General features: G+C 42.1%; 2 protein-coding genes across 3 annotated transcripts in view; one reads left to right on the forward strand and one right to left on the reverse strand.

The window, feature by feature from the left end:
- Window positions 1-4,893: 4,893 nt before the first annotated feature.
- LOC111158435 (OXA1L, mitochondrial inner membrane protein) lies at window positions 4,894-15,674 on the forward strand. Of its 2 annotated transcripts, XM_022520461.1 has the most exons (10): window positions 4,894-4,975; window positions 5,421-5,582; window positions 6,287-6,491; window positions 13,757-13,900; window positions 14,153-14,238; window positions 14,408-14,572; window positions 14,703-14,807; window positions 14,920-15,082; window positions 15,184-15,264; window positions 15,347-15,674. In XM_022520461.1, exons 1-10 carry the CDS (start codon window positions 4,913-4,915, stop codon window positions 15,466-15,468), a joined length of 1,296 nt encoding a protein of 431 aa, XP_022376169.1. In that variant the 5' UTR covers window positions 4,894-4,912; the 3' UTR covers window positions 15,469-15,674. The 2 variants fall into 2 exon arrangements, with proteins under 2 accessions (XP_022376169.1, XP_022376162.1); XM_022520454.1 differs by lacking the exon at window positions 15,184-15,264 and having other exon boundaries at window positions 4,903-4,975.
- A 338-nt stretch (window positions 15,675-16,012) lies between these two features.
- Window positions 16,013-17,740, reverse strand: part of LOC111158429 (solute carrier family 7 member 7) — an 87,055-nt gene continuing 85,327 nt past the window's right edge. Inside the window, 3 exon segments of the mRNA XM_022520441.1 lie at window positions 16,013-16,592; window positions 16,803-16,986; window positions 17,135-17,284. Coding sequence (XP_022376149.1) covers window positions 16,486-16,592; window positions 16,803-16,986; window positions 17,135-17,284 — 441 coding nt within the window. The 3' untranslated portion in view covers window positions 16,013-16,485.

The raw sequence follows: 17,740 nt of genomic DNA on the forward strand, positions 1-17,740 counted from the left end.
CCGATCGGGCTCCTTGCTCAGCGAGAAGCCTGCTTTTCCCTCTCCCGCTTCCCCTTCTTGTGTTCCCTCTCTCATTGTCTCTTTCTCTGTCAAATAAATAAAATCTTTTTCTTTAAGATTTTATTTATTTGACAGTGAGAGACACAGAGAGAGAGGGAACACAAGCAGAGGGAATGGGAGAAGGAGAAGCAGGCTTCCCACTTAGCTGGGAGCCTGATGCAGGGCTCCATCCCAGAACTCTGGGATCATGACCCAAGCCGAAGGCAGACGCTTAACAACTGAGCCACCCAGGTGACCCTAAATAAATAAAATCTTAGGGGTGCCTGGGTGGCTCAGTGGGTTAAAGCCTCTGCCTTTGGCTCGGGTCATGATCCCGGGGTCCTGGGATCGAGCCCCACATCGGGCTCTCTGCTCGGCGGGGAGCCTGCTTCCCCCTCTCTCTCTGCCTGCCTCTCTGCCTACTTGTGATCTCTCTCTGTCAAATAAATAAATAAAATCTTAAAAAAATAAAATAAATAAAATCTTAAAAAAAAAAAAAGGGTTTCCTCCATGAAGCCATCCCTGGTGTTCTCTTAGTTAGAAACAATCTCTCCACAGAATTGCTAAAGCACATTATGTGTATCTCACAAAGGCACCAAATATCTCAAAGACACCAAAGAATGAATATCCATGCTGGATGAAAAAGTAAAATAATTACCAGAAAATTAATTTTTTTAAAGATTTTATTTATTTGACAGAGAGACTGAGATCACAATCAGGGAGAGCAGCAGGCAGAGAGAGAGAGGGAAGCAGGCTCCTTCATGACCGGAGCCGAAGGCAGAGGTCCAACCCACTAAGCCACCCAGGCGCCCCCAGAAAATTAATTTTTAAAAATTTCTATGTGAAATTTATGGATAACTGAAGCAAATACACTATTTTGACAGAGCAATGACTTCTATAAACTTTTTTTACTTATGAATGAAATGTATTGATGTATAACACATAAAATGTGCCCATTTAAGTGAATTGTTTGCTGAGGTTTTTTTTTTTAAAGATTTTATTTATTTATTGACAGAGAGATCACAAGTAGGCAGAGGGGCAGGCAGAGAGAGAGGAAGGGAAGCAGGCTCCCCGCTGTGCAGAGAGCCCAATGTGGGGCTCGATCCCAGGACCCTGGGATCATTACCTGAGCCGAAGGCAGCGGCTTAACCCACTGAGCCACCCAGGCGCCCCTGTTTGCTGAGTTTTTGATAAATGTTATTCACCTATAAAACCACCAACACAATCAAAATGTGCAATATTTCTATCATCACAAAATGTTCCCTCTAACCTCTCAGCTGTCAATTCTACCCTCACCCACACACCTACAGCTCCAGGCAATCATTGATCTGCTTTCTGTCACATTTGATTCATTTCTGTCACATTTTTCAGCTCTAGAACTTCAGATAATGAAACTGAATTATGGATTCTCTTGTCCCTGGCTTCTTTTGGTCAGCATAGTGTTTCTGAAATTCACCCATGTCGTGTGTATCACTAGTCCATTCCTATTTATTGCTAGTGCATTCCATCCCACCGGGATTTATCTAATCACATACAGATGAATATTTGTTTCCAGTTTGGTGTTACTATGAATAAAACTGCTGAGAATACTCCTGTACAAGTCTTCTTATGAACAGATATTTTCATTTCTCTTGAAAAAATAGCTAGAAGTGACATTGCTTGGTCATTTAGTAAGTGTACATTTAATTTTATAGGAATCTGCCAAGTGATTGTACCATTTTGCATTCCTACCAGCAATTTATGAAAGTTCTACTTGCTTCACATATCCACCCCAATACCTGGTATTATCCATCAATTAATTTCAGCAATTCTAGTAGTATGTAGAAGTAAATCGGTGTGGTTTTATTTTGCATTTCCTTGATGACTAATGATTTTGAACGTCTCTTCATGTGATTTTGGCTATTCTTTTCTTTTCTTTTCTTTTTTTTTTTTAAGTAGGCTCCAGGTCCAGTGTGGAGCCCAACTCAGGGCCTGAGCTCACAATCCTGAGATCAATACCTGAGCTGAGATCAAGAGTTGGATGCTCACCCAAATGAGCCACCCAGGCACCCTGATTTCTAGCTATTCTTTCTACTATCTTCTTTCATGAAATGCCTGTTCAAAACATTTGCCAATTTTCATGGGCTACATTGTTTTTAATCATTAAATTATAAAAAGAGTCATTTATATATCCTAGATACAAATCTTTTGTTAGATGTAAGTATTGTGATTATTTTTGCAGTCTATGCTTGTCTTTTAATTTTTTAATGCCTTTCAAAGGGCCAGCGTTTTAAATTTTGATGAAGTCCTATTTATCAAATTTCTCTTTTATGACTTGTGTTTTTGTATTCCGTCTAGGAAATCTTTGCCTACTCCAAGGTATTTTGTGCTTTCTTCTAGAAAATTTATAGTTTTAGCTTTTAAGCCTAGGATTATGACCCATTTTAAGTTAATTTTTATATAATGTACAAGCTAAGAGTTGAGGATTGAATTTTTCCTATAGGGATATCCAGTTATTCCAGCATCATTTGTTGAAAAGATTTCCTTTTCCCTTTGAATTGCCTTGGCAGTTTTATTGAAATAAGTTGATCATGTATGTGTGGATTTTTTTCTGAACACTGTTCTGTTCCTTTGATCTAAATGTCTATTTTATGCCAGTACCACATTGCCTTCATTATTGTTGTTTTAAGTAAGTCCCGAAATCTGGTACTGTAATTCCTCCAACTTTGTTCTTCAATTTCAAAAAGTGTTTTGTCTATTCTAGATCTTTTATATTTTTCATATAAATATTTCATATAAATTATTTGTCAGTTTCTACAAAAGTGCTGGGATTTTTATTGAGATTGCTATAAATCACTTTGAGAAGAATCAACCTCTAAACAATATTGAGTCTTAAAATCCATCAACATGGTTTATCTCTCCACTTGATTAAACCTCTTAAATTTTCCCTCAGTAATGTTTTGTAGCTGTCACTATACAAGTCAGACACATATTTTGCGTTCCTTTGTTTGTTTGTTTACACTCATTTTTGTTAAATGTACTCATAAATGTTTCTTGGTTTAGATGCTCTTGTAAATGACATTTTTTATTTTCCAATTGTTTATTGTTAGTGTATAGAAATTGATTTTTTGCATATTGACCTTGCATCCAGCAACCTTGCCTAATTTACTGTTTGTTTTGGTAGAATTTTTTTTAAGATTTTTTTATTTATTTGAGAGCAAGCACATGCACCTGGGCAAGCAGGAGGAGGTGCAGAGGGGGAGTGAAACGGAGAGAATCTCAGTCAGACTCTGAGCTGAGCCCAGAGCCTGACTTGGGTCTCAATCTCATGACCCTGAGATGAGGACCTGAGCCGAAATTAAGAGTTGGATGCTTAACTGACTGAGCCACCCAAACACCCCTAGAATTTTTTTATATATTCCTCAAAATCTTCCTTTTTTCCCAACTTTATTGAGATATGACTGGCATATAATATTGTATAACTGTAAAAATGTAATAACTTAATATACATTGCAAAACAATTACCAATAAAGTTAGTTAGCATAGTCATCACCTTGCAAAGTAACAATCTGTGTGTGTCGAGAACATTTTTCCAGATTTATTGAGGTAAAATGACACACAGTCAATTTTAAGTTAAGGTGTACAGCATGACTTGACTTACATATATTACAAAATAATTACAATAGATTTAGTTAATATCCATCATCTCATATACAAAAAAAAGAAAGAAAATGGTTTTTATCTTGTGATGAGAACTCCTAAGATTTACTCCTTTAACAACTTCCAAATATACCATACCAAATATGCCATATTACCTATTGTCATCATGTTGTACATTATATCCCCAGTACTTATTTATACCTGGAAGTTTGGACCTTTGGACCACCTTTATCCATTCTGCATGTCCCCACCCCCTGCCTTTGATAACTACAAATCTGATCTCTTTTTTCTATGAGTTTTTTTTTAAATCCACATAAAAGAGAGATCATACAGTATATGTCTTTCTCTGTGTGACTTATTTCACTTAGCATAATGCTTTCAAGGTCCATCCATGCTGTCACAAATGGCAGGATTACCTTCTTTTTTGTGACTGAATTATTTGCCATTGTACATTTATACCACAATTTCTTTTTTCCATTCATCCTCTTACAGATATTTGGATTCTTTCCTCGTCTTGGCCATTATACATAATGCTACTGTGAACATGAAGATGCACACATCTCTTTGATGTAGTGTTTTTGTTTCCTTCAGATATATTCCCACACATGGAATTTCTGGATCATATAGTAGTTCTATTTTTAATTTTTTGAGAAACTTCTGTTTTCCATAGTGGCTGTACAAGGCCACTGTAAATACTGTGACAGATGGTTCATTTGGGGGCACCAAAGTAACATTTCAGGGTTTTCTCCCCCAAGAGTCCTGTAGTTGTATATTTGTCATCACCTGTAACTGTATTAATTTTTCAAAGTAAACTTTAAAATCTTATTTACAATAGTATCCAACATACGTGATTGATAGGTGATAACCCCCACTATTACTAAATCTGGATTATATTTTTTTGCCTATCTTTACCATTTCTGTCAGGTACATTTCAGATGTTAGGGTTGGGAGCTGACAACCAAGAAATCCCTAGGATTTTGCAGTCACTCCCTGACAGCCCTTCAAGTGGCCTTTAACTTCAATTTCCTCTCAATCTTCCCAACACACTGCGCGATCTTGTTAATAGGGCCCTTAGAGTCTTCTTACCCACTTCAAATATGGCCGCTGAGTTCCAGTCTCAGTTACCACCTGATCATAGCAACAGCTCTGGCTTCTTGCCCATTTCCAAAAGGGCCTCTTCCCGCGAGGCTGAAGTTCTGAGTGCGCAAGCGCACTCAGCCCACTTCCCGGCAAAATGGCGGTAGGTTTGATGTACGGTCGGCGGGAGCTTCTGCGCCTCTTACGGCCACAGCGTCAGGTAAGGCTACCCCAGGGCTGAGCGCCAGGACCCAGACCTGTCCCGATGATCCCAGCCAGAGACAGCTCATGCCAGGAACAGCCTGAGCAGACGCTGACCTCACCGGGACCTGCCTCTCTTGACCTCGGCTCGCATGAGTACACGGGAGGGTTACGTCCCCGACCCTGCGGGCTCAGCGGCCTCATATTGTTGTCGCATATTGTCTGTGGGTCCCGATGTCACCCCTGCCACGGAAACGTCAGCCTCGACCTCTGTGCTCCGGGGTGGGCCTCCGGTAACCGAGAGCCAGGCCGCACTAAGTGCATGCATTCGGGCCTGCAGTCTGCGCGCGGAGAGTAATAGTGACTTCACCTGTGGTAGAAGGTTGCGTGCTTCGTGGCGAATGAACATGATGAGTGACATCTGCTCCTGATAAAGGGGCTCCATCCTTCTTTTACCCTCTCAGTTCCACAGCGTCGCAGGGTCCTCGCATTGGCCGCGGAAACCGCTGACTGCGGGGCTCCTCTTTCCAACCGGCCAGTGCTGCGAGCGCCCGCACTATGTCGTCCTCGCTGGCTCTGGACCCCGGGGCCTCAGTACCTCCGTGATCTTGTTCTCAGAAGCCCAGGTAAGAGGCGATTCGTCCCAGCGACGTTAGGAGTAGTGTCTGTTGGTCGGTTTTATTTTGTTTACAAGGAGGAGGGATGTGGCACACTCCATGCAGCTCCCAAAATTGTAGCATCTCTGCTTCGGATAGATTTTCCTATCAGTGGGGAAATAATTGAAAGTACAGCAGGAGAGATTGATGTTATAAACAAGGCATTGTTTGCCATAATGTGGCAAGCCCCTGATGGTGTATGAGATATGATTCCAGGTGTGCGTGTTAGAAAAGTTATAAATTTTATTTATATTATATCAATTAAATTATAAAGTGACTTATTGGGTATTAATATTTCTGATGATGAGACCAAGTGAATATTTTGGTCTTAAAAACTGAATTGTTTTAAATGAAAATTATGATAGTTTCAGTATCTGCAGAATTGTGCCAGTGAAACTCAAATGACCGTGAAGTGTGGAACACTGATAGAAGAAATAACTTCCTAATAGGAAAGAAAGTCAGGAAGTCTTACTTTAAGTAAATCGTCTTCCTGTCCAGAGGAAAAAGTAAGATGTCCTTTTTAAGCCTTGAATTCTTTGTAGTCTACAGTGTAGACTAACCCGGAGAACAAGAAGTAGAAAGTCAATAGAACAACCTGATACTAGTTATTAGGGGGCTTGTGATTTCTGTATGTCCCCCCTACTGAGTATTACACATGACTTCCTTTTGCACAGGTTCAGGGCCCTCCTGCAACTCCCTCACCCACAGCAGTACCTGAGGTGGCTTCTGGAGAGACCGCAGATGTCGTCCAAGCTGCTGCAGAACAGAGCTTCGCTGAACTGGGTCTGGGGTCATACACCCCAGTGGGACTGATTCAGAACTTACTGGAATCTATGCATGTTAACCTAGGCCTACCTTGGTGGGGGGCCATTGCTGCATGTAAGGGAAACACATCCTGGCCAAGGGTAGAAGAAATGGGAACTTAGGGGTAGAACTTTAAAGATAGCCTTTCTGTAAGTGGGTGGAGGGAATACAGCTGACCCTTGAACGACCTGGGGGTTAGGGGCACTAACCCCGCCCAGCAGTTGAAATTTCATAACTTTTGACTCCTCAAAAACTTAATAGCTTACTGTTAGAAGCCTTACTGATAACATAAACAGTTCATACATGTTTTGTATGTTACATGTATTCTACATTCTTATAATAAAGGAAGAAAAAAATACATGTACAGTACTGTTTAAAAACAACAACAACGTATGCTTTGGCCCAGAGAGTTCAAACCCCTGTTGCTCAAAGGTCAACTGTAGTTGCAGAAGTTTAGGGGTCAGAAAAGCAGATGATTCAGACAAGGAATAGAGGCTCTTGATCCTTAGATACACGCTACTTCTCTTTCCTAAAGGACCTTATAAAACCACTAGATCACCTGGGATTCAAAAGGTGTAGATATTTAATGTGAGCATGGGGTTAGAGTAAGGAGACCTTGTTAACAGTGATGAAGCTGTCCTGGTTTAGGTGATAGGTCAGGCCTGGTGCTTAGACCTCTCCCCACGCACCCACCCCTGCCGCCAGTTGGAAGGTGCCCACATTGTTTCTCTTGCAGGCTAAGACTATACTTTAAATTCTGTTCTTCCTACACCTTGCTCTGGTGATCATCCTTTTCCCTAGGCCTTCAGCTTCTCTCTCTTTACTGCCCTATCCTGAAAATATAAACATGTTCAAGTATACCATGGATTTCTTGAGGAAAAGTCCCTTCTTTTCGTCCTTAGTTCTTTCTTCTTTCATAGCTCTTATTTAAAAGACTGTTCTGCATGCAGTGGACTTCTTTCTTTCCACTCTTTGACAGCAATCTGACCTTTTCTTTTTAGCAATCTGACTTACTAAAACCACCTCATTTTGTCAGTGACATCATTACTGAACCCATTTTTCATACTTGATCTTTCTGTGTTAGACACTTTTTTCCAATTTATTTTATTGTAGTTTATATACAATATTACATTAGTTTCAGATGTACAACATAGTGATTCAAGATATATATTATGAAGTGATCACTATGTAACCATATAAAGTTGTTACAGTATATTAACTGTAATTCTCTATGCTGTACATTGCATCCCTGGGGCGCCTAGCTGGTGTCAGTTGATGGAGTGTGCAGATCTTTATCTCAGGGTCATGATCCTGACCCACACATTGGGTGTGTAGGGCTCGAATTCACAACCCCGGGATCAAGAGCCACATGTTCCACTGACTGAGCCAGCCTAGCACCCCTGGAAGTTTGTACCTTTTAATTTCCTCCCATTTTGCCCATCTTCTCTAGTCCCCTCCCCTCTGGCAACCAGATTGTTCTCTGTATCTATGAGTCCGTTTTGTTTTCTAGATTTCACACAAGTGAAATTATATGGTGTTTATCTTTCTCTGTCTTATTTCACATAGCCTAATACCCTATAGGTCCATCCGTGTCACTGATGGTAAGAGCTCACTTTTTTTTTTTTTTTTAAAGATTTTATTTATTTATGCTGCTGGCTTTAACCCACTGAGCCACCCAGGTGCCCCTCACTTTTTTTTTTTTTAATCGCTGCTTAATACTCTGTTGTGTGTTTATATGCCACACCTTCTTTATTCACTCATCTATCTACAGATATTTAGGTTACCTCCATATCTTCACGATTGTAAATAATGCTACAGTGAACTTACAGGTGCAAATATATTTTTTGTCTTGGGGTTTTGGGGGGTTTTTTAAGATTTATTTAAGAGAAAGAGCAAGTGCGTCTTTCTAGACTCCCCACTGAGTGTGGAGTTGGACACAGGGCTGTACAATTTTGCATTCTCACCAGTGGTGCACCAAGGTTCTCTTCTCCACATCCTTTTTTTTTTTTTCCCCCTCCCAGAGATTTCATTTATTTGACAGAGAGAGACAACACAAGCAGGGAGAGTGGGAGAGAGAGAAGCAGGCCTCCTGCCAAGCAGGGAGTCTCACTTGGGACTGAATATCAGGACCCTGAGATCATGACCTGAGCCAAAAGCAGATGTTTAACTGACTGAGCCACCCAGGTGCCCCTTAAATATGAGTTTTTCATATATGACCTTTCTTATAGTGAGGTATATTCTCTCTGAACACAATTTATTGAGAGATTTTATCTTGAATGGATGTGGAGTTTTGTCAAATGCTTTTTCTGCACCTGCTGAGATGATTAAACATTGTTCTTTCATTTTGTTAATGTGGTAAATCACACTGAATTTGTGAATATTAAACCATCCTTGAATTCCCAGAATAAATCTCACTTGATCAGGGTTAATCATCCTTTAAATGTATTACTAAATGTGTTATCAAATGTATTAAATCATCCTTTAGATATATTGTTATAAATTATAGTGTTTGGGTAAAAAAAATTTTTTTAATTTTTTTTATTTGACAGAGACAGCGAGAGAGGGAACACAAGCAGGGGGAGTGGGAAAGGGAGAAGCAGGCTTCCTGCCAAGCAGAGAACCCAATGTGGGCTTGATCCCAGGACTCTGGGATTATGACCTGAGCTTCAGGCAGATGCCTAACGATTGAGCCACCCAGGAGTCCCAGTTTGGTAATATTTTGTTGAGGTTTTTTGCATCATTTATATTAAGCACAGATTTTGGCCCGTATAGTTTTCTCTTTTTTTAATGTCTTTGTCTGCTTTTGGTATCTGGGTAATGCTGGCCTTGTAGAACGAGTTTGAAAGCTTTTCTTCCTCTTCTGTCTTCTGGAATAGTTTAAGGATAGGTGTTAACTACTCTATGTTTGGTAGAATTCACCTGTGAAGTTATCTGGTCTTTGGAGTGTTTTTTGTTGGGATTTTGATTGCCCATTCAGTTTCATTACTAATAATTGGTCTGTTCAGATTTTCTATTTCTTCCAGATTTGGTTTTGGAAGATTGTATGTTTCTGGGAGTTTATACATTTCTTTTAGATTGTCCCATTTGTTGGCATGTAATTGTTTATAGTACTGTCTTGCAATCCTTTGTGTTTGTGTTTCCTAGGTGGTGTTGGTTGTTAAATTCTTTCACTTCTGATTTTATTTGGGCCCTCTTTTTCTTAATGAGTCTGGCTAAAGCCTTACCAATTTTATCTTTTTTAAAGAACCATCTCTAGTTTTATTGATCTTCTCCATTGCTTTTTTAGTCTATTTCATTTGTTTCTGCTTTAATATTCATTATTTCCTTCCTTCTACTAACTTTGGGTTTTGTTCTTTTTCTGGTTCATTTAGCAGTAAGGTTAGATTGTTTTGAGATTTTTCTTTCCTAAGATAGGCCTATACCACCATAAGCTGCCCTCTTTGGTTTGTTGGTTTTTTGGTTGGAACATGTAGTTCATTTACACTTAAACTAATTACTGATAGATATATATACTTCTTACCATGTTTTCTTCTTTTTTAAGATTTTATTTATTTATTTATTTATTTATTTGACAGAAAGAACACAGGTAGGCAGAGAGGCAGGCAGAGGGGAAAGGGGAAGCAGGCTTCCCGCTGAGCAGAGAGCTGGATGCGGGGCTCGATCTCAGGACCCTGAGATCATGATCTGAGCCGAAGGCAGAGGCCCCACCCACTGAGCCACCCAGGAGCCCCTACCATTTTCTTAAGTAATTTCTACATCCAGTGTGGGGCTTGAACTCAGGACCCTTTGGTCAAGAATCACATGCTCTACTGACTGAGCCATCCAGGCGCCCCTACTTCTTACCATTGTATTGATTTCTGGTGGTTTTGTAGTTCTCTGTTGCTGTCTTCTCCCCTGTAATTTGGTGACGTGCCTTAGTATTATGTTTATATTCCTTTCTCTTCATTTTTGTGTGTTCTATTATAGGTATTTGGTTTATGGTTACCATTAAGTTCCTATTTAACACTGTATGTATAGCAATCTTACATAAATGTATATAAGTTGATGGTTGCTTTAAATTCAAGTGGATTCTAAAAATACTAGTCCCCGCTTCCCACATTTTATGGGTTTTTTTCCCCCCAAGCTTTAAAAACTTATTTAGAAAGCCTGTGAAATAATTGTGTAATAATTTGAATGGGTAGGTTATACAAAAAAATGGCTTGAAAATTCCCACATTGTTTTTAACATTGTATCTTAGAATTAGTATTCTAAGATATTTGTGATATTCTAATATTTTTTTTATCCCTTGACTAATTATTGTAGGTCTAGATGATTTTACTACTTTTGTAACCTTCACCCTAGCTCTGTAGGTAATTATCCACTACCTTTATTATATGTTTACTAGTGAGATTTTTTTTTCATAAATTTTCTTATTTCTAATTATGGCCTTTTCTGTTTTGAGAAGTCCCTTTAACATTTCTTTTACAGGGCTGGTTCAGTGTGGATGAACTCTTTAGCTTTTGCTTATGTGGGAAACTCCTTATCTCTCCTTCAGTGTGAGTGATAACCTTGCCAGGTAGAGTATTCTTGGTTATAAGTTTTTTCCTTTCACTATTTTGAATATATTATGCCACTCTTCTGGCCTTTGAAGTTTTTGCTGAAAAATCAGCTGATTGCCTTATGGGGGTTCCTTGTATGTAACTAGGTTTTGTTTTGTTTTTTTTCTTGCTGCTTTTAAGATTCTTTAACTGTTGGCATTTTGAATAACTAGTCTTAGTGTCTCTTTAGGCTCATCTTTTTTGGAATTCTCTGTGCTTTCTGGACTTAAATGTCTGTTTCCTTTGCCAGGTTAGGGAATTTCTCAGCTGACAGGTTTTCTGTCCCTTTCTCTTTCTTCTCCTTCTGGGTCCCTATAATGCCAATGTTAGTTAGACCTGATGTTGCCCCACAGGTTCCTTAAACTGTCGTATTTTCCTTTTTGCTGTTCCTTTGGGTGATTCCCACTACCTTTCAGATCACTGATTGGTTCTTCTGCATTACCTAATCTGCTGTTGAATCCCTCTAGTGGACTTATTTCAGTTACTGTATTCAGCTCTGATTTTTTTTTTTCATAGTTGAAGTTCTCATTTTGTTCATTCTTTGGAGTTCGGTGAGTATGTTTATGGCTATTACTCTGACCTTTTTATCTGGTAGATTGTTCATCTCTTTAGTTGTTTTTCTGAGGTTTTGTCTTATTTCATTTATAACATGCTCTGTTTCTTTGAATTAGATCAGTTCTGTCTCTTGGTCTTGAAGGAGTAGCTTTTTGTAGGCGTCCTGTGAGGTTCAGTAGTGCAAACTTCACAGTCACCTGATCCAGGTGCCCTAGGGGTTCTTTGTGTGGGCTGCATGCACCCTCCTCTTATGGCTGGGTCACTGTTGGTGCAAACTCAGTGGTTTGCAGGGCTGTTGCCTGACACAGCTGTCTGCAGGGCTCCGCCACAACTTCTTCAGGTATGCTGGTAAGCAGGGCTGTCCCCCATCCTGTCTGAGGTCCAGCCACTGCTGCTGATGGGTGGGCAAGTGTCGGGGGTGGGTCTCAGCACAACTGTCTACAAGGCCCAGCTGTGACAGCTGTATTCCACTGATGGGGAGGCCAGGCCTCCTGTGTGGCTGACCGTGGGGTCCAGCTGCTGTGGGTGCTCTAGTATATGCAGGGCAGGGGCTGCTTATTGGGGGGAATGGCTCTGGTGCAGGCTCAGGTCATCGGGGTGTGGCAGGGGCAGGGAGCCACTTAAGGGCTCTTGGCCTGTGGGTCACTTGGGCTGGACAAGCTGGTGCTAGCACAGTAGATGGAGAATGTCGGAAATGGTGCCTGCCAGTTCTTCCATCCCCAGATTATGTTCCAACAGATCCCTGCCCTGCCAGCATGCCCTAAAATTAGTCCGTGAATCTCCTTCACGTGTGGCCCAGGTGTAAGCCTTGCTGGTTTTGTTTTTGTTTATTTAAGATTTTATTTATTTATTTGGTAGAGATCACAAGTAGAGAGGCAGAGAGAGAGGAGGAAGCAGGCTCCCCACCAAGCAGAGAGCCCGATGCAGGGCTCGATCCCAGGACCCTGAGACCCTGACCTGAGCCAAAGGCAGAGGCTTTAACCCACTGAGCCACCCAGGCGCCCTGCCTCGCTGATTTTCAAAGCCAGGTGTTGTAGGGCTGGGAACCCAATATGGGGCTTGGACCTCTTGTTTCACGGTGTCTATCTCTCTGGTTGTGAAATCCCTGCCACTGTGGGTCCTGACTGGACCTTGTCTGTGCCTCCTACCCAACTCAAAATGACTTTTTCTTTATATCCTTAGGTGTGTAAGATCTGTTCTGCTAAAGTTCTTTATACAGAGGTAATTCTATATGGAGTTGTAGATTTTGGTATATTCTTGAGAGGATGTAAGCCCAGGATCTTTCTTCCTCCTCCATTATGATCCCCTTGGGCCTAGGGTCTGAATTAGACACATTAGACCTTGAAATCTCTCCCTTGGCTTTGTGATCATCTTTCCTGATTTTCTTCTGGTCTTTCTAACCACATCTTTCCACTGCCATTGCCCAGTTCTCAGTCTACTCCTTCAGGGCTAGTATTTTCCGTTTCATCCTTAGCTTCCCTTCTCTTCCCACCCCATATCAACCATGGTAAGGTTGATAAAGCCTAATCCCATATTCCCCACTGCACCACCACCCTCTCTTCTCAGCCCAGACCACCTTCCTTGTCTATAGATAAACTAAATATTTTTTGAATGATCAGGAAATAGGAAGTATAAGAAACAGGGAGGAACTAAAGCAGTAAGCCACCAGATTACTTCCTACCCTAGGGATTTCTAGGATAGCAGCTTTCACTCTTCATTCCTCGGAGCCCCCGACATCTATAATGGTGCCTCTGAGAAAAGCAAAGGCTAGAGCTTGAATAGTTCTGTAGCCAGACTACTTTCTCTCTCGGAGCAGTTCTTATATATCTCTTATATTTTATCTCTCATGTATATTGGGGTTATACTTAAAGAGTTGGAGGTAGGGAGATTCCATTGATAATAGAAAACTTCAGACATCACTATCTAGAAAAGCATCTTTTCTCACCTCCTTTTGTTCAAGGAAATAAATAGTATCCCTGGCCATTCCTTATAGAAGTTAATGCTAGATTTTTATGAGGTCAAAGCAGAGGACTAAGCCTTGCAGGAACCAAGTCATCCCTGCCCTTTGTTACGTGTTCCTTCAGCAGGTGTCACAGTATTGAAAAAAACTAGAATAAAAAAGACCCTTTTAGTGAGGACCTAAAAACCTTCAACCTTCCAACTGCAGGACTGCTTGGATTTCACTCCAGTCCTGTCTGTGTTTTCCAGGTACCGTCCTTGCCCGCTGCCTGGTGTTTCCTCTCATCGTGAAGGGCCAGCGAGAAGCTGCCAAGATCCATAACCACATGCCAGAGATCCAAAAGTTTTCCACTCGAATCAGAGAGGCCAAGTTGGCAGGAGACCATGCTGAGTGTAAGTCAACTACAGAATGCGCACAGGAGAGGACCACATCTACACTCTCCTGGCACTCTGCTGAGGGAAGGGAATGGCATGTATCAGGAGTTGCTAGAAGTGGGCAAGTTCTAAAGATCTACCTGCTTCTTGGGCCTAATGTTTCCAGTGATTGGCCAAGGTCAGGTAGAAACTTTATGGGCCAGGTGGTAAGGATGGTCACCCCCATCAGTGTAATTATTAACCCAACCATTAACTTCCCCTCCTTTACAGTTTACAAGGCCTCCTCGGAAATGACATTTTACCAGAAAAAGCATGATGTTAAATTCTTTAGACCTCTTATTCTACCTCTGACTCAGGTAAGCAAAAACATTTTCCTTATTTTATCCTATACCAGTCAGATAAGCTCCTGTTTCCCAAGCCTTAAACCCCCAAAAAACAAGTGGTGGTGATAGGGTTTTCAGTAACAGAGAAATGAAAATGTCCCCTTTGCTAAAGGGTACTGATACTGTTTATCCTGTGTAATAGGCCCCGATCTTCATCTCCTTCTTCATTGCCTTGAGAGAAATGGCCAACCTTCCTGTGCCCAGCCTGCAGACAGGTGGCCTTCTGTGGTTCCAGGATCTCACACTGTCTGACCCCACCTACATATTACCACTGGTGGTTACTGCTACAATGTGGGGTGTCCTTGAGGTAAGCTCAGGTTAGCTAAGTGCCAGGCCTGCAAAGTGGAGAGTGAAGAAAGTAGAGTTGATGGGTTGAAATCTGAGCCAGATTCTCTAGAAATGACATGCATTTGTTTTGTTTTTGGTTTTTTTGGCAGTTAGGTGCAGAGACCGGTGTGCAAAGTTCTGATCTTCAGTTGATGAGAAATGTGCTCAGAGTGATGCCCCTAGCCGTCTTGCCCATAACTATCCATTTCCCCACGGTAGGTAATAGTTTAGGAACTGGTTCCAAGCCTTTCCATCTAGCCCAGCCATCTCCCATCAAGCTGACAGCAGAGGACAGTTCCTGAGTACTGTCTCTTTCTTCTCCTCCAGGCGGTGTTCATGTACTGGCTCTCCTCCAATATGTTTTCCCTGGTCCAGGTGGCTTGCCTCCGGATTCCAGCCGTACGGACTGTACTTAATATCCCCCAGCGTGTTGTGCATGACTCTAGCAAATTACCGCCACGGGAAGGTTTTATAAAAAGCTTCAAAAGCGGTAAGTGCCCTTATTGAAACACGTCCTTAGTGAAACACGACTGGGGGAAAGTCATCTAAAAATGGGCATAGGACCCAGTGTCTTCCTCCTCTTTACAACAGGGTGGAAGAATGCTGAACTGGCACATCAGCTTCAGGAGCGCGAACGACGCATGCAGAATCACTTGGAACTAGCTGCCAGGGGTAAATGACCCTTGCAGGCTCGACTCTCTGATTTGTTTCTTCCTTTCCTTCATTCCTCAAAGTTTGTCTTCTGTTGCCCTAGGTCCCTTACGACAGACCTTTACCCACAACCCGCTGCTACAGCATGGAAAGAATCAGCCTCCCAGCACCCCTAACAGCAGCAGTGCCAAGCCAAAGCAGCCCTGGCGTGACACACTGGGCTGAAGTCCGTTCCTGCTCAGACTGGTGGGAGCTCTCTTCTCAGACTCGGCATCAGAACAGATTGGATCCGGAGTCCTTTCCCCAGATCTAGAAGCCCTGGGGCATAGAGCTCTTCCTTTTAAAAGTGGGTTCCATTACAGACTCAAACCTAAGTGTTAAAGAGCCAAGTGATCTTGCCAGCCACAGAATCAGTAAACCTCTGTACTACATGCTGCTTCCGAATACTTATTAAACAGGGAAATGGATGGTGTGCTCCAGAAAACTGAAGACTACATCAACTGGGGACTGCTCCTGCCCATGCTCTTAGGAAGTGCCTCAGCATTGTAACTTGGCATTACAAGCTTACACTCCCACCCCATACGTGAGTTTTTCCATCCACATTTATCTCAGGATGCTATAAATATTCAAGAAGTACATGTGCTCAGAATTCTTAGATATAATTAGGCTGTTAGTGAAAAATCTCATTTTGCTAGAGCAGCTTCCGTGTGTTCTCTTGTATAGAGTGGTTGCATCAGCTGACTTGAGAGGAAAGAAATACTCAGATACTTTCAAGCACACTGTTTAGTGTTCCTCTTAGGTCTCTGGGACCGTTCTCAAATGAAATCACTCAAAGTTTAGAACAGAACCCTTTTATTATCTAGCACCTGTGACAGTTTCATGTCTCTAAAGGAGACAGGAATTTCGGAGCATTTTTGGCTCTTCTAAAGGAAAAGGAGTGGGTAGGCACACCCAGAGGTGAGTAAAAATCTTAACACAGGGGATCAAGCCCACACCTGACATGCTCCCCACCACTGTCTGTTCCAGATTTTTTTAAAGGGACAATAAAGCAATGTGTAGCAAAACAAATAAATTACTTTTCATCTCTTAAAAGGCAGGTTCGAAAACTGAAGGCATCTGTCCAGAAACCTGGGCTGAGCAGCTTCAACCAAGTGTACTTTCCTTTTCACCTTCCTTGGCTCCAGCCAGTAAGGGATGAGAGGCCCCTGGTTTCCACATCTCAGGATTGATTCTAGACAGTATTTAGTCAGACTTGGGATCTCGTTGCTTGGGTATCTCTCCTCCATCTTCCAAATCCATCTCTGCAGCAACTGACATACACAGGACCTGGAGGTACCATGTAGCAGATGCTACAAAGAGATATGTGAGTCAGAACTAAGAAGAGGTCAGCTGAACTCAGTTCAAGGGGCATTGAACGGGGCTGACCTGAGGGATAATTCAGTTAAGCCTAACAACCAGAAGGCCCTATGGCAAAGCTAACTTGGAAGGCGGGGGACCAGATGTGGAGGGGTGGAAAAGGCCATACAATAGCTAATCATCTTGAAGATCCAAAGGCTTACCCACAATCCTTCGGAGGCAGTGAGGTCGTTTGTGTTCTGGCACTCTGATGATGAAGAAGTAGAATGGCAAGCCCGAGAGGGCAATGCCAATGCCGATAAGGGAGTTGATGGTATCGCTATAAAGTGGCACGGCCACCAGGAAGATGGTGCATAGGCAGAAGACAATGGGGAAGAAAAGGCTGAGCTGGAGGGCACAGAAAACAGGTGGAGGTTAGGCAGTTATAGTAACAGTTTCTTCTGTGAAGAGGAGAGCACTGATCCTTTCCAACCCCTTCACCTCCACACCCAACCACCACCAAGTCCCAGGCAAAGGTAGGACAGAGGTGGATCACCTTGAGGGGACGAGGCCGATCAGGCTCCTTCCAGCGCAGGTAAAGCTGACCCACAATGGAGAGCCCCACAAAGAACCAGTAGCTGAAGCTATAGTAGTTAATGAGCTGGAAGATGTCCTCCACACACAGGTAGATCAGTGCCATGACACCCTGTGGACACAAGCCCAGGTCAACTCCTCACAGCCTTGGTCACTGAAGGCACGCTCACCTGCATCTGTCCTCTTCTGTTCCCACAAGCTTCAGCACCCTAGTTACAGTATCTCCTTCCTTTTCTAGTAAGCCAGTGGCCTCTCAATTGGTTTTTCAGGCCCATTCTTCAAACCTTTGCCAAGTTAACCTCTGTAAAGCACAGATCAGTACAATTCCTCACAAATCTTTTGCTGAAGAACCTGTCTCTATAATGGCTCCAACCTACATTTTCAGCTTTTATCTCCTACTACCCAACTCCATACTGCTTTGCCCTAGGACTCTGATACAGTCTTTGGGTTTCTTTAATGCCCTTTTTTTTTAAAGTAATCTTTATGTCCAACATGGGGCTCCAACTCACGACCCTGAGACCAAGAGTTGGCATGCTCCACTGAGCCAGCCAGGTGCCCCATCTACCTC

The sequence above is a fragment of the Enhydra lutris genome, unplaced genomic scaffold (assembly GCF_002288905.1).
Source record: "Enhydra lutris kenyoni isolate GAN:26980312 unplaced genomic scaffold, ASM228890v2 scaffoldscaffold4, whole genome shotgun sequence".
NCBI lineage: Eukaryota > Metazoa > Chordata > Mammalia > Carnivora > Mustelidae > Enhydra > Enhydra lutris.